Source organism: Triturus cristatus, chromosome 8, assembly GCF_964204655.1.
Source record: "Triturus cristatus chromosome 8, aTriCri1.1, whole genome shotgun sequence".
Classification (NCBI taxonomy): domain Eukaryota; kingdom Metazoa; phylum Chordata; class Amphibia; order Caudata; family Salamandridae; genus Triturus; species Triturus cristatus.
The window spans coordinates 380367225-380381379 of record NC_140591.1 but is presented as its reverse complement, the minus strand read 5'-3'; the positions used below and the strand labels follow the sequence as shown (position 1 = coordinate 380381379).

Here is a 14155-nt window from a genome sequence, read left to right as displayed (position 1 = left end):
CAGGACGTCCACCAAGTCGAAAAAGAGCTGCACTCTAGCGCGGGAAGGTAGTCCCTTCCTTGCCGGAGAAGTGCCGTCGGATCAGAAGGGCTCCCGTCGGAGGACCTCCAAGTGTGGGCTTCAGCGCAAGATTGGCCTCCAGGTAGTATGCCCCCAGCCGCCCTATTGCGTGTTGGGTTGCCGGCAGCAGGGGGAGAGCCGGTGAGGCTGCCAGGGGCTGTGCGAGTGTTTTGCCCCAGTAGGGAGAACTTCCTTTGTGAACACGGAACCACGGCTCGTACTGGCACTGCCAACAAGCTGCAGCACCGGGGCCTGTTCATGGGAGCTCCTGTGTTGTAAAAACATTTGGGAGGTGACATCTATGAACACGGATTGCACAGGTGTTTGACCAAAAATAGCGAGGGGGCTCCCATATCGAAGTCATCAGCGCGGCCTGTACTGGCGCAGTAGGAGAGTTGTGGTACCGGGGTCTGCTCCAAGGAGTCTATTTGTTTTCATCTTTTGGGGGCATATTATTTCTTTTACCACCGTCGCTACAGGAGCGAGCAGCCCCGCGGGAGAACGTCCGTTGAGGACGAGGAAACTGTGTAGAAATTAACCAGGACAGGATCAGCAGTATTGTGAGTGCTTGCCAAGGAAAGATAGTCTCTGCAATTATCGTATTCTGCTAGTCTGAGACTGTTTTTGATCCCCTTATAGTTCCTCAAGGAAAACAGGACCTACACGTTTATTTATGGAAAGAACACTACAAGAGAACCTTTATTTTTAAAACCACTTTTATTGTGTATGTTGGATTCATGTCATTTTGGTCTTGCATAAGATAGATAAAAATACTCTATTTTTTTTATAACAACCTGTGTGGTGTCCATTTGTGGTGTTTCACTGTGTTACTGTGGGTGTTGGTGTGAATACTTTACACATTGCCTCTGGGATAAGCCTGACTGCTCGTGCCAAGCTACCAAAGGGGTGAGCAGGGGTTATCTACAGTGTGTTTCCCCCTTACCCTGACTAGAAGCAAGGGTCCCTATTTGGTCAGAGGTACTTACCGCTGCCAACTAGAGACCCCCATTTCTAACACTTATTAAAGAGGCTCTGTCACCTCAGTATTGCTATTTTGGACAGGCTAAAGTTCCTCAACTGAATAGTAATAATTTTGCTGCATCAGAAACAAGCAACTAGAAGTTCACCAGTTACCACTCCGAGTTGTGGCATTTGAATTTACGTTCACAGACCTTATGTGCATCAACACACCAATGTATTATATTGTTCTGTAGATTTTTTTTTTAATCACACACATACATATGCCACCGAGAGAATATCTAAGTATCTCTACCCACACTATCCTGACAGGCTGGTCAGGGTGTCTTGACTTACTGCCAAAGGGTCATATGATTTGCAACACGGCTTGAAAACAGGCAAAGTGCAACTTTCACTATGACTGAAGAGTTAAGGTACTGCCACCACACTCAGATCTTTTTAGTTTTCCTTGCACTTCTTCCTTCCGCCATAGGTCTTCACTGCGTGAAATGCTTTCCCTTTGTGCATTTTTATCTTCCTGCTATTGCATGGTTTAAATATTCATGAGTAGGAAAGAAGGAACCAAAGCAGGACTTCAAAATTGCATCAGTGGGAAAAGACTGACTTGGGCCTGTCTGTGTTGTGAAAGTACCCTGACACCAATGAATGCCCACAACACTTCATTTTTAGGCATTGCAGTATAAATTCTTGCTACTGTTAAATGCGATGTGGAATGACAGTCTGACCTGGAGTCCTTGGTGGTCTCTCGAGCAATTCTGGTTAAAAAGGCTTTTGTTTCGGTAGACAGGTCCTGTTCTCGGATTTTTGGGGTCCTGGAAAGAAGGGGAATGTGCGAGGCCCCTCTAATTTGCATAGACGTGAACCAATCAGGGCTGTCTGCATCTCAATAGATGCCCCCTGCTCCTGAAGCTGCAGCCCCGCCCTCTCAGCCACCGGAAAACACCTTTTAACAGCTCATAAATGGCTGAAGGTGTGAGGGTTGCTTATCTCCAGAGAGCTAGGGAGCTAAACAGATGGAAAATAGTCCTCTCGCTGTGCCTCTCGTGGTTGGGGGGAGGAGGCCTAATTGCCTGACAAAACTGAGGAATGTGCCTTCTTGCAATTGGGCTGCCCCCACCTCCGGGTTCTCCTCGCTACACCATAGCAGTGAGGCCAGCAGAGGGGCCCACCAAGGTAGTGAACTTGCAAGGTGTCACCTTTCATGCCATGGTCTGTCTGTGTTGCATTGGTTTGAGGCCCCAAGTTGGAGGGCTGACTGCAGGGCCCTAAGCAGTGGCCCACATTGCCCATGCCCAGCGCCGGCTCTGTCGGTAGAAATGGATTGGATTCCACCAGGTCAATCAAAATTGGAAATAAAAGCAGTGGTCCTGGGAAGGAATTCGGAATTAAACAAAAGAAAGAATAAAATCCTTCTGGTGGAAGCACTTTAGTAACAATTTCAATTTCCTTAAACTGGTTACCGAGAAGATTTTATTGTCTTAAATGGATCTAGGAACTGCAAAAATAATAAATCTGTCATTATAATTTATAATGCAAGTTTGTATCTATTTCTGGCTGCTCCTAAATGCAATAGAGAGAAGGCGTCATTAACAGCGACTGAGCCAGGCTCATCTCACGTTGAAGTTGATTAAGGTTAACTTTTCAAGGTGTGTGTATACCCAAGAGGGGTGCGAGGGGAAGCAGAATTCGGTTTTTCAGATTTCAGTGAGGGGAGGGGAGTTACATGCAGAAACATTACTTTAAAATAAAGACAACTCAAGGGCAAGACGATCTAATCTATGCAGATAAACTCCTCGCCCTGCAAACCCACTGCTACAGCAAATGGCAAACTCTGTGAACAACTAAATGTTTACCTTTCTTTCCACTGCTCCTAGAACAGGCATCCATTAACTCACTTCCTTTTGCCAGGGGTGAGATAACATGCTGCTGCTCACCACCTCACCCTAACTCCAGTAACATGGCATTACATGCACTGTAATCCAAATTTGCACAAGGTGCCAGCTCTAAATACACAGCCTGGAAGGAGACAGGAGTCTTTTACCACGATATCTTACAGAATGGTCATAAAATAAGGCCAACTTCAGTCATCTTGTCTGCAGGTAACTAAGATTTTCTCTCCCGTTGACACACTCAGAGAGAAAAGAAGAAGCAGGACACTATGTTATTTTCAGTGACATTTTCCGTGAACAACTAAACATACTCATCAAGTAACGGCAACTCGCGCCACTCTTCCACTTGCAATGTGTCAGAGAGAGTAAAGAGAGGGGGGGAGTGGGGAGTGCTGATTGTTAGCTGTTAAAGTTGAAAAACTATGTAAATTACACATGAAAACAAAACGGCTCGATAGTCATGGCATTGTGTGTCTGGGGGCTATGCAATGCCTAAAAATATCTGTTAGATTGAGCTTTGCCTTTAAGAAACCTGGCTCGCTGTGCTGTTCGACAAGCAGGAGAAGTTTGGGGGATGGGGGTAATCCTTGGGTTGAGCTTTGCCTTTATGAAACCTGGCTCTCAGTGCTGTTAGACAAGCAGGGACGTGGGCTGGGTTTGGGGGAAGGGGAAAACCCTCGGGTTAAACTTCAACTATAAGAAACCTGGTTCTTGGTGCTGTTAGATAAGTAGGGAAGCGGGAGGGGTTTGGGGGATGGGGGAAATTCTTTCACTTTCAATACCAAGAAAGAGAATTAAAGACCCTCCCGAAAACAGTGTCTGACATTTGACCTTTGAATGCACAACAAATGTCAGAAGCAAACAAGAATACCAGCCCTGTTTACAGAGGAAGGCGGAGCGACTGAAAAGATTGAGCACTCATGTGCAGTGCTTTAGGACAAAGGAAAAGGTACTCCCTTTTTCCTTTGCTAAAATGGGCAAGTGGAAGGTTACAAGTACTAGAGTGAACAACCAATGAAAAGGAGAGACAAATAGGAAAGATTAACCACTTGGAAGCAAGGATTTTTAAAGGGCTCTGAAAGAAACAAATGAAAAGCAATGAGCGGGCTGGAAGCCCACAAAGTATATACAACATGTCTCAAAGACACAGCGCATGCACAGCCTAGGCTCGAGCTAAAAAGAAAAGGTGAACATATTTTAACCATTGCTTGCTGTGGTTAAAAACTTGGCTGAGAAACTGCTTCTAAAATTGCGCCAGAATGTAAATGTGAAAAATTCATTCTTACCTCGGCCACAGGACCTGAAGTTTATAGGAAGCAACATAGCCTGAAAAGAAACAGTACCGTATTAATGCACATAATTATTTCAGTAGGGTATTATGACAGCAATTTGGATATATTCCAACATAGTAATTAATAGTAATTCAACAAGTTATGTGGCCCATTTTGAGCAGAGTGCCATCTACTGTACGTCACAAGCATTACCTGATGTTACAGTGATGGCTATGCCACTGCCTAAAAATGTTGCATTAAAACCGAGTTGCATTAACAGACCTATCAATTACAGACCATCAGTAAGTGGAAGGAAATTAATAACCATCAAAATTATGAAAACGGCTTTCTCAATAAACATAAATAGATCTTGTTAAGTCTGGCTGCAGCAGTTTTGTTGCTTGGCAATGCAGGATGTGGGCACAACATACAGAATAGATATGCATATAACAGAGACAGAAACAACACACAGGTAAAAGTGCTTATTTTCTAGGGTGCTGACTGAAGGATATTGCTGAGTTTAGCTCGAGAGGGTGGTGGCAACAGTGTGCGCAGCTCTCCCGGGATAGATGATGAAGCTATCAGTGATCTAATACCCCTCTCACTGCCATATTCTCCAAGGTTGAGCTATTTATTCTGCCTATGTGTAAGATATTGCTTTCTGTATGTCTGACTCACTGTGTGTCTGAAACTACTGTATGGTTGACTTCACTCTATCATGATATTACTGTATTTATGTTGATATAACTTCTGTGCACCTGACATCACTCTGTCTGATATTGCTGTGTTTCTGATATCATGACTGTCTTTAGGTCTCGCATAAGCAGCGCATGACCAGGGATTATTGTGGACACTTATTTTGACTGCGGGCCTGCCTCAGACCGTGCCAGCATTGCGCCAGGGAGAAGCACGCCCGTCCCGTTGATGGCATTTGGTTTCTTCATGCCTGGGGTGCAGAGTTCACAGCGCAACAATAGCCCGTATCGAGCGCTGGGGATCGTGCATTGTTTTAGAAAGCTAAAACAGTCCTTTACAAGAGTAACCTTGACTTCACCAAGTGCCGTATTCCTTATCAGATAATTTTTGCTCACGTTAGTGGCCTAATACTTCTGGAACAGTGTTTCATTGTGTGTGGATGCTGGTTTGGAAGTGGTACAGATGTGCTTGAGTGTCAGAGTGAACGTGTTGATGTACGTATGTGTGCGTCTGTTAATCCGATGTGATTGTTTGCATGTGTCTGTATACTGATGTGTTTGCGTGAGCCTGTCTGGGTCCGTATACAGAAGTGTTTGTGTGCGTGTTTCAGTATGCAGATGTGTTTGTGTGCGTATGTATGTATTTAGATGTGTGTGTGCGCGTGTCTGTATACAGATGTGTTTGTGTGTGTGTCTGTGTCCGTATACAGATGTGTTTGTGTATGTGTCAGTATGCAGATGTTTTTGTGTGTGTCAGTAAGCAGATGTGATTGTGTGTCAGTGTCAGTATGCCGATGTGTTTGTGTGCGTATATCAGTGTCAGAAAGCAGGCTGGCTGTGTCAGTGCCTGCGGGCGGTAGTCTGTGTCAGACAGTAGGTGTATGTGCTTGCACTTGTATTCCGCCACTGAGAATACGCATCAATCCTTCTGAAAGTGTGAGAGCTCCTGTGTCGCGCTGTTTTTAGGTCCCTTGGAAGGGTTAGGGGTGTTTGAAGCCTCAATGCGTCTTGTGCTGTCCTTTTACAGCCGCTTTTCGTCACTCTCACTGACACGTGATAAGTGTTGACTGAAATGGCTAGCAAAGGCTTTCGTGGCTACACAATAGTTATCACAAGTAGTGAAGGTCCACGCCCCACCAGGGGTGCAGCGTTGGAAGAGAATGAGTTACTACTGGCCATGGAGGTGAATAGCTGTGCATAACACCTATGGAGAAGCATCAGTGCTTAATTTGATCTGGTGGTTTCCTGTGCTTGGCACCGGCACTTATGACAATCCAGCACATGGTGGCGCTATCTAATTTTGGAAAGAGCACAACAGTAATTTGTTAATATTTCTACATACATTAACAATGACTAACACCTTCCCCACAAGCCATTCTTATAGCTTTCAGTGGCCTGGGATAGTCTGAAGTGTCACACTTGTAGAAGTATCATAGTTAGTAGCTGTACTGCTATGGTTATTGGCAGCGCCGGCGGATGCAATGTGTGGTGCATCCTGAAAAGGGCCCTGGCACTTCTTTGTTTACAAATTAAGCACTGCCAAGACCTCTCCTACAACTTGAGAGAAGAGGGATGGATGCCCCAAACCCTAGTTTGTCAGTCCCCCTGCCTCATTTAGAGGGCCAGAAAGCACCTTTCCATTGGAGACACAGTCAGCTCAGGCATCAAGTAATCTGTATGTGTGGGCAGGCAGCCGGTAGTTTCTCCTGCCGCTTGCCATTTGATGAATGTTGGCACAGCTCCTGTTAGCTGGCTTTTACTGGCTGTTGATGTCAAACTTCACACCGCACAATTCCACAACTAACAATTCCAACACAACCCATATAATTCCACTCCACACAACATACACCCACTACACTCCAAACCGAAAAAACACATATGTAAAATACAATGCCAATCGCTCTAATTCCTACAAATGCGAGACCTATTGCATTGCAAATGCTTGTTTACATTGCTATCTATCCTGTCTAATCCACTAATATCAATGTGTGTGTGCCTGACATCACTGGCGTTGTGTCTGATTATGATACAAATTTCCATGCATTCAACATTACTGTCTGTGTGCCCTATATTGCTACCTTTGTTTATGACATGTGTCTGAAATCACTGTTATGTAATTCATAATTGATACACGAAGCAGGTCTCTCATTGACAAGTATACATCTTGAATGGCAGCTTCCCTCATTCCATCATTCCAAGGGGATTCTGTTCTCCTGAAGTTGAAGTGGTGCCACTATGAGATGGGGTTTTATTTTCAAGTACATCATAACCATGTGACATACTGCCCAACGAGGAGGACCTAGCTTAACAGGACTTAGGTTAAGAGTGTGAATAGTACTTTTGAGGTCTAGTTTGAAAGTCACTAGGCCTTATATGATCAACAAAAATAGAGCTTTCAGAGTACTAGAGAGGACTCCAACAACATTTCAGTTCCCCCGAGTACAAGAGGTGTATGGTCTGAAGTTGTGTGCTTCCACTGAAAAGAGTGCTTCTATTGCACTCTATGTCTTCTGGCAAAGCCTATACTAAATACAGGCTTCATTTGGTTATGGTGGCAAGTCAATGATCATGACTATAGGCCTGATCTGTTATGAAATGTGATAAAGGCAGCAGGCCAGGTGTATTTATTGTGAAAAGCATATGTGAACATCCACTCATTCAACAATGGATTGCTATTACTCTGTATGAAAGCCTGCTAGGAAAGATTTTATTACATGGAATCTTAAAGATTACTGTAGAAGGAAAATATCTTGGTGGGGGTAGCCACCAATGACAAACTGTGCATGTAGAAGATTTGCTCAGTGAGAATACATGTTAGGCCATTTTTGGAGACATAGTATTTGCTTAATCAACTGTAATCATGTATAACTTTTCATTGTTATGACTGTGGGCCTACTTGTTGCCTTGTGGGAAAGTTTGCACTCAAAACCGTAGGCCTGAGTTGGTATGGTGACAACCTATAGGCCTGATTGGTCCACTGGGAAATGTTATGTCTGATGCTACAGGCTTGATCGGCTTTTATGACAAATTACAACAAAGGGAGTAAGCCTAGCTTTTTTGGAGTGTGAAGGATATATTAAAACCAGTAGACCTTTAACAGCGGGTTGTTACTACATCATAAAACAGGCTGTGGACAGGTATTTTGTTTTATATTACCGCACAGATTACTGTAGTAGGCAAGAGCTTTGGTTTTGGCCACCCACTAACAAAACTTTGGGGGTTTCACTGCGATGATTCAGACCCTATTAAGAGGGTTGTATATTGTTCACTGCGATGAGCCTTGCTAGTCCCTATAGAGAGGGTTGTATACCTTTTGCAAACTGTATTGAGGATGAGAGAGTGTATTTCATTTTGCAAACTGTATGGATGATTTGGCCTTTTGGCTAGAGCTACTGTCTTTAGAACTAGGAAGCAAGTTCGAGACTTGGCGTTGCTTCAACATCCTGTGATTCTGAACACATCTCTTAATATCCCATTGCCTTAAAAATGAGATTGACCTTGTGTAATGTAACTGATGCTAATGTAAGGCACTCAAATATCTGGTCAAGTTCACACTATAAAAACAAGCATTTGCAATGCAATAGGTCTCGCATTTACATGAGTTTAAGCTATTGGCATTGTAAATGACAATGCCTTTTATTTTATGCTTTAAAAACCAAAACATAAATATAAGGCATTGTCATTTACAATGCCAATAGCTCAAACTCACGTAAATGCGAGACCTATTGCATTGCAAATGCTTGTTTTTATCATCATTGTATTTAGTCCTTGCCTCTGCTGGCATTCGGTGACGTCTCCTCAGGGAATAGAGACAGGCTGCTGTCTTGGGAGAAAATGGCAAACGGAAATTAAATGCGTGTTGCCAGCATTGTATGAACCCTGAATTAGATTTGTTTTACACTGTGCAAGATAAAGTAAATGATTACATTTTAGTACGGTAACCAGAACACATAAAGGACCAAAAAGATATAAATATATTGAAATGCACCCGTGATCGTTAAGCAATCGTATGTAAGTGCCCAAATTTCAAAAGTATCAAAAGATATAAATATATTGAAATGCACCCGTGATCGTTAAGCAACCATATGTAAGTGCCCAAATTTCAAAAGTATCCATTTGTTGTTCTCCTTGAATCGAAAAGGAGGCATGTGTGCAAGTGTTACAATGTGGCTGCCTGTTTCCCGTGGAGAGATGCTATCGTGTGTTTCCCAAGTAAGCAGCGTCTCGCCAGTGAATGGGCCGTAAACGGTGTGAAGTGCTATTGACGAGCATATGTTCAAGTGGCGCCAGCAGTAAATTACTGTCTGAAATGTTCAGGGGGTGTTGCTTGGTCGGTAAGGTGGGGGGGGGGAGTTTCAGATTCTACAACAATTTAATGCTAAAATACATTATATCGCAAGAAGGGCGGGTGAGAGGGGCTGTGAAAAGGGAGAGGAATGCAATTTTCGGGGTACTAATGGAAAGACATCACAATACTTTGTAAAGTATCGAACATTTTTCAAGACTTTCAAAACAGAGAGATGGAGAGAGTGTGTAAGCGTTTTTGTCTGTGTGTATGTAAAGTCCTGGTGAAATCCGACAGACACCTCACCAAACCAGACTGGAAGAGCCTGTACCCAATTATTTACTTGAAAATATATTTATTAGGAGGGGGGGGCGGTGTAACACCCAAAAAACATGCCCCCTGAAGCTACGCCTCTGGGTATGTGTTTGAAGAAGAATTTGTGTTAAATACGCATAACAGACATGGGGTTCAGTGTAATAAATCTGATGAGCTAAGACAAAGTGATGACATTAAAAAACCCAAGCATTTGCAATGCAATAGGTCTCGCAGTTACGAGAGTTTAACCTATTGGTATTGTAAATAACAAATCCTTTTATTTATGTTTTTAAAAACTATTCAAAAATAAAAGGCATTGTTATGTGCAATGCCAATAGCTCAAACTCGTGTCAATGCGAGACCTATAGCATTGCAAATGCCTGTTTTTGAATGCGAGACCTATTGCAGCGTAAATGCTTTTTTCAGTACTGCGTATATTTAAAAACTGAAACCTGCAAAAGCAATAACCATGCAGGACGGCTCTGTCTCCTCCGTCTCTGCGATGAGGTGGGGAGAGAAGGGAGGGGGAAGGTCAATCCAAGGAGCAGAAAGGAAACTGATTAGAAGGGAGGGGGTAGTGTGAAAAGAGCGGGGAGAGAAGGGAGGGTGTAATAAAAAACAAAGGAGCCAAAGCTATAGAGAAGGGAGGGGGGAGTGGGAGCAGCTGTGCACGTGCATGTGATCGTGCACTCAAGGTTTAGGCCAGCCAAAAGACTGTGAGTAGCACTTTGAAAATCCCACATACAAAATGTCTCTTCGAGCCTTTGGCTCAGCGAGACCTAATAAAATGCATTCGAAAATTTTCATTTCATGGGGCAAGATGGCGGCCGCGACGCTGGCGGAGTGAGCTGACTTTTGGTGCTCTCCTGAGTAATATCCCCTCCACCCTTCGTACGTGGCTTGAGGCGGTGTGGCTGTGAAGGAGTAAGAATCGTTGTGCTCTCAGGCATGATTTGGCGCTTGTGGCGGTGGCGTCTGGACCTACCTGGACCATCGCGCTTGGCCTGTGCAAGTCTTCTCTTCTGGGCAGCGGTCTCTACGACTCGTTCCTGCCTGTAAACTCCGATGGCTCAAAAGACGATGGAAAGGTATCCAAGACTCGGGGGCCACCGCCAGGGTCTGGAAGTCCTGGGAAGGCTACACCTAATGTTGCTGAGGGTGATACTGAAACACGTCGGTCGGCTGCAGGGGCAGCTGCTAGCCGGCCAGCAATGGAAGGAACCACAGACCGGGCTGTGGGCCGAGCGGGCGGAGGAGGTACTTCTATTCGCGCCCATCAAACGGTCACTTCGATGTACAAGGCTCAAAACCAGAGAAATAAGAAGACTGAAGATGCGGTATCAGGAGGCAAACCTTCAGTGAAACGAGTAGCGTCCCCTGTATCACCGGCAGAATCTGAAATGCCCGGGCTTCCAGATGAGGTGCTGAATCAAGGTACAGTGACCCCTTCCGGGACAAACTCTAATGATCTAGCTGTTAATGGCACTGGTGGCGTAGCGGGGCAGGACGTGTTAAACGGACCTGAACTCGCTGTATCTGAAACTGAAGCTAGTCAGGATAAGACTCTGAAACCAGGAAGTGAAAACACGAGTAAGATGCAAGAACAATGCCTTATGGGTAATGTAGTCTCTCCAAGTAGGGACCTGGGGATTGCGCTGAATATATTGAGCTCAGATTTAATGGCAACGAAAACTCTCTTGGACCCCCAAGATGTTGAAACCTGCGCTCCAGTCCCTGTGAAGGTGGGGAACTCAGGGAATGAATTCTATTCTATGTCGGACCCCTCTTTGTCTTCAGGGTATGAAAGCCTTGGGAGGGAGTGGGCGGAGAAAGAGAGTGATGCAAGCAGTCTCCGCTTGGCTGAGGGAGAGTTCGGTGAAAACTCTCCTCATATCTCTGCCACTGTCCGAAAAAGAGAACTTGATAAAGTCTCTGGCTCCACAGGTTCAATGGTTTGGGACTACTCTTTCTCCCCTGAACTGGATGGAAATGGCGTAATCAATGAAGCATCAGTTTTAGGAGCCCCAAACTTAAATAAAGCTACACTTAGTGAAATTACCCTCTCTACCATCTACCAGAGCATTTTGTTCCCTCTTGTTTTGCTATTGTGCTGCTATATGGATAGGGAAGCTTGGAGTATGCTTTAACACTATGCCCGATGTTTTGTTTTATTACGTAGTGAGTGGCCCTGAGTTTACCTACTACAAGGATGATGGGTAGTCTGCGTATCTGTTCACTTAATATATGTGGTCTCAATGACAGGAGGAAGTGGGGCATGTTAGTCAAACAGCGCCGCTATGTGAAGATTGATTTGCTATGTCTTCAGGAGGCCCATATACTGTGGAGCAAGCGGTGGTGGTTGAAGGATCTAGGACTTGAGGTCTTGGCCTGTACCCGTCAGGGTACAACAATTAAGGGGGTAGCTATATTAGCCAGGGGTGGGGTGGTCTCTTGCAAACGAGTCAAAGTAGATAATCTGGGCCGGTGGGCGATTGCTGAAATTATAGTAAATAATACCCCTATGTCGCTCTGCTCAATTTATGGATTTAATTTAGATGATCCAGATGTCTTTAACTCTCTAAGTGTTGATCTTGCCCTATGGTCGCACCCTTTAATACTTTGTGGCGATCTTAATATCCACTTAGATAGTAAGTTTGATATATACAATACTCTTCCATATCAAGGTAGGAAAATTAGAGTTTTTAAAGCTCTTCAAGGACTGGTGGGGGAACATAGGCTGCTTGATATCTGCATAAACTTAAATGACCTGATCCCAGGTACACGTTCTACACGTTCTACTCAGCTCCCCATAATAAGCTAGTTCGGTTGGACTATTTTTTTTTCTGGCTGATACAAGTAAGATTGAGATTTTTTTGAGAATTAATTCAGATCATAACCCTTTAACGATTGAGATTTCATTGAGGGGCATCACAAAGGCCCAAAGGCCTTGGACCTTTGAAAGGAAACTCTTGCTTGAAGAGGCATCCTGCACTCATATGACTAATTGGATTGAAGAATTGTTTTCTCTTTTAATCGTAATACAGCCTCAGTCTGGATTGTGTGGGATGCTTTTAAGGCAGCTGTCCGAGGGTAACCTCTTAGTTTCTCCATAGCCCGTCAAAAAGAAATACAGGAAGAAATAAAAAACTTGGGTAGAACAACTAAAGTCAGCGGATGTGAGTTAATGAGTAGAATCCAGGGGGGGACAAGCATAGAGGAATGTCATCAACGTATTGCCATTTTAAAATCTAAAATTCATCGTCACTTTAGCGTAGAGGTGGCAGCCAAATATATGCAGCGCAGGGCTGAGTCATATGAGCTAGGGGAAAACACTGGCAGGGCAACAGCGAGAAGTAGCCAATCGTATTGGTAAAATTACGGATTATACAGGGCAAGTCCAGGATTCCCCGGCAGAAATTCTGAATGTCTTTCAGACATTTTATAGTCAGCTTTATGCCGAGGAACCTGCCTTGACAGGGATAGGATCTTTGGAAGAATTCTTCAATGGGATGGAAACAACGGAGATATCTCAGAATCAAAATGAGGCACTGAAGCCCAGCTTACATGGGAAGAAATAGATCTTGCAATAACATCACTAGCCATGGGAAAGGCTGTAGGTCCAGATGGAATTCCCCTGGAATTTTATAGGACATTTCGAAAAGTAAAAGCCGTATTCCTGATTCTTGGTGAAAGACAACCATTATCATTTTTAGGAAAAAAGGTAAACCAGAACTCAATCCTGCATCCTATAAGCCTATAACCTTGATCAACTGCGATAGCAAAATATATTCGAAGCTATTGGCAATCTGCCTAGGAAAAGTTATCACCCCTCTGTTTTTTTTACGCCAACATGGGTTTATCCCAGGAAGGGACACATCGGATCATGTCCGCCGAGTAATAGCTCTTCTCGATTGGGCACTGGCCACGGAGTCACCGCTAGGGGTTCTCCTATTGGACGCTAAGAATGCATTCGATAGGGTCTTCTGGTGGTTCCTCTGGTCTGTCCTATGTTGGAAGGGGCTAGGTGGGGGCTGTGTACAAGCAGTTAAAGCAATGTATTTATCCCCAGAGGTGGTGATTTTGATTTCAGGGCAGGACTCTAAGCCATTTACTATTAGTAGAGGCACGAGACACGTGTCCTTGCTCAGACCTGCTTTTCGCCCTGTATATTGATCCTTTTTTAAGACAACTTGAGCTAAGCTTCCACATTAAAGCGGTTAGGATCGGGGAGATCGAGTACAGGGCATTGGCATATGCAGATGATATTGCGGTACTTACGAGCGATGTTATCTCTACTTTTCCAGTGGTGAAAGATCTAGCAGCTTAGTTTGGTGCAATTTCGGGGTACAAGCTAAATGTGGATAAGACCCAAATTCTCTGCTCAGGTATGATCTGCCCTTCGGACTTCCCAGTTGTTTCAGAGGCTACTTATTTGGGTATCACAATCACAGCCACGGTTGATAAAATACCTGACTCAAATATTACTCCAATAATTGAAATCGGTAATTAGAAATTGGAGAGATTGGATCACCTACACCTTTCTATTTTTGGGCAAAATAATGTCATCACGATGTCTATCCTACCCAAATGTTTGTACCTTTTTAGGACCATTCCTCTTGAGTTTTCCTCTTCCTGTTTTGTAAGGTTAGAAAGGATATATTC

At 44.1% G+C, this 14155-nt stretch overlaps 1 protein-coding gene across 9 annotated transcripts in view; it reads right to left on the bottom strand.

Moving 5' to 3' along the window:
• LOC146802160 (uncharacterized) overlaps positions 1–14155 on the bottom strand; it is a 535895-nt gene that overhangs the window by 196311 nt on the left and 325429 nt on the right. For all 9 annotated transcript variants that reach the window (XR_014967708.1, XR_014967706.1, XR_014967707.1 and 6 more), the window contains one exon: positions 4214–4253. Coding sequence is in view for 2 of the 9 variants with exons in the window: in XM_085621737.1 (XP_085477863.1) it covers positions 4235–4253 (19 nt within the window). In the remaining 7 variants the exon portion in view is untranslated. The remainder of the gene's footprint in view (positions 1–4213; positions 4254–14155) is intronic.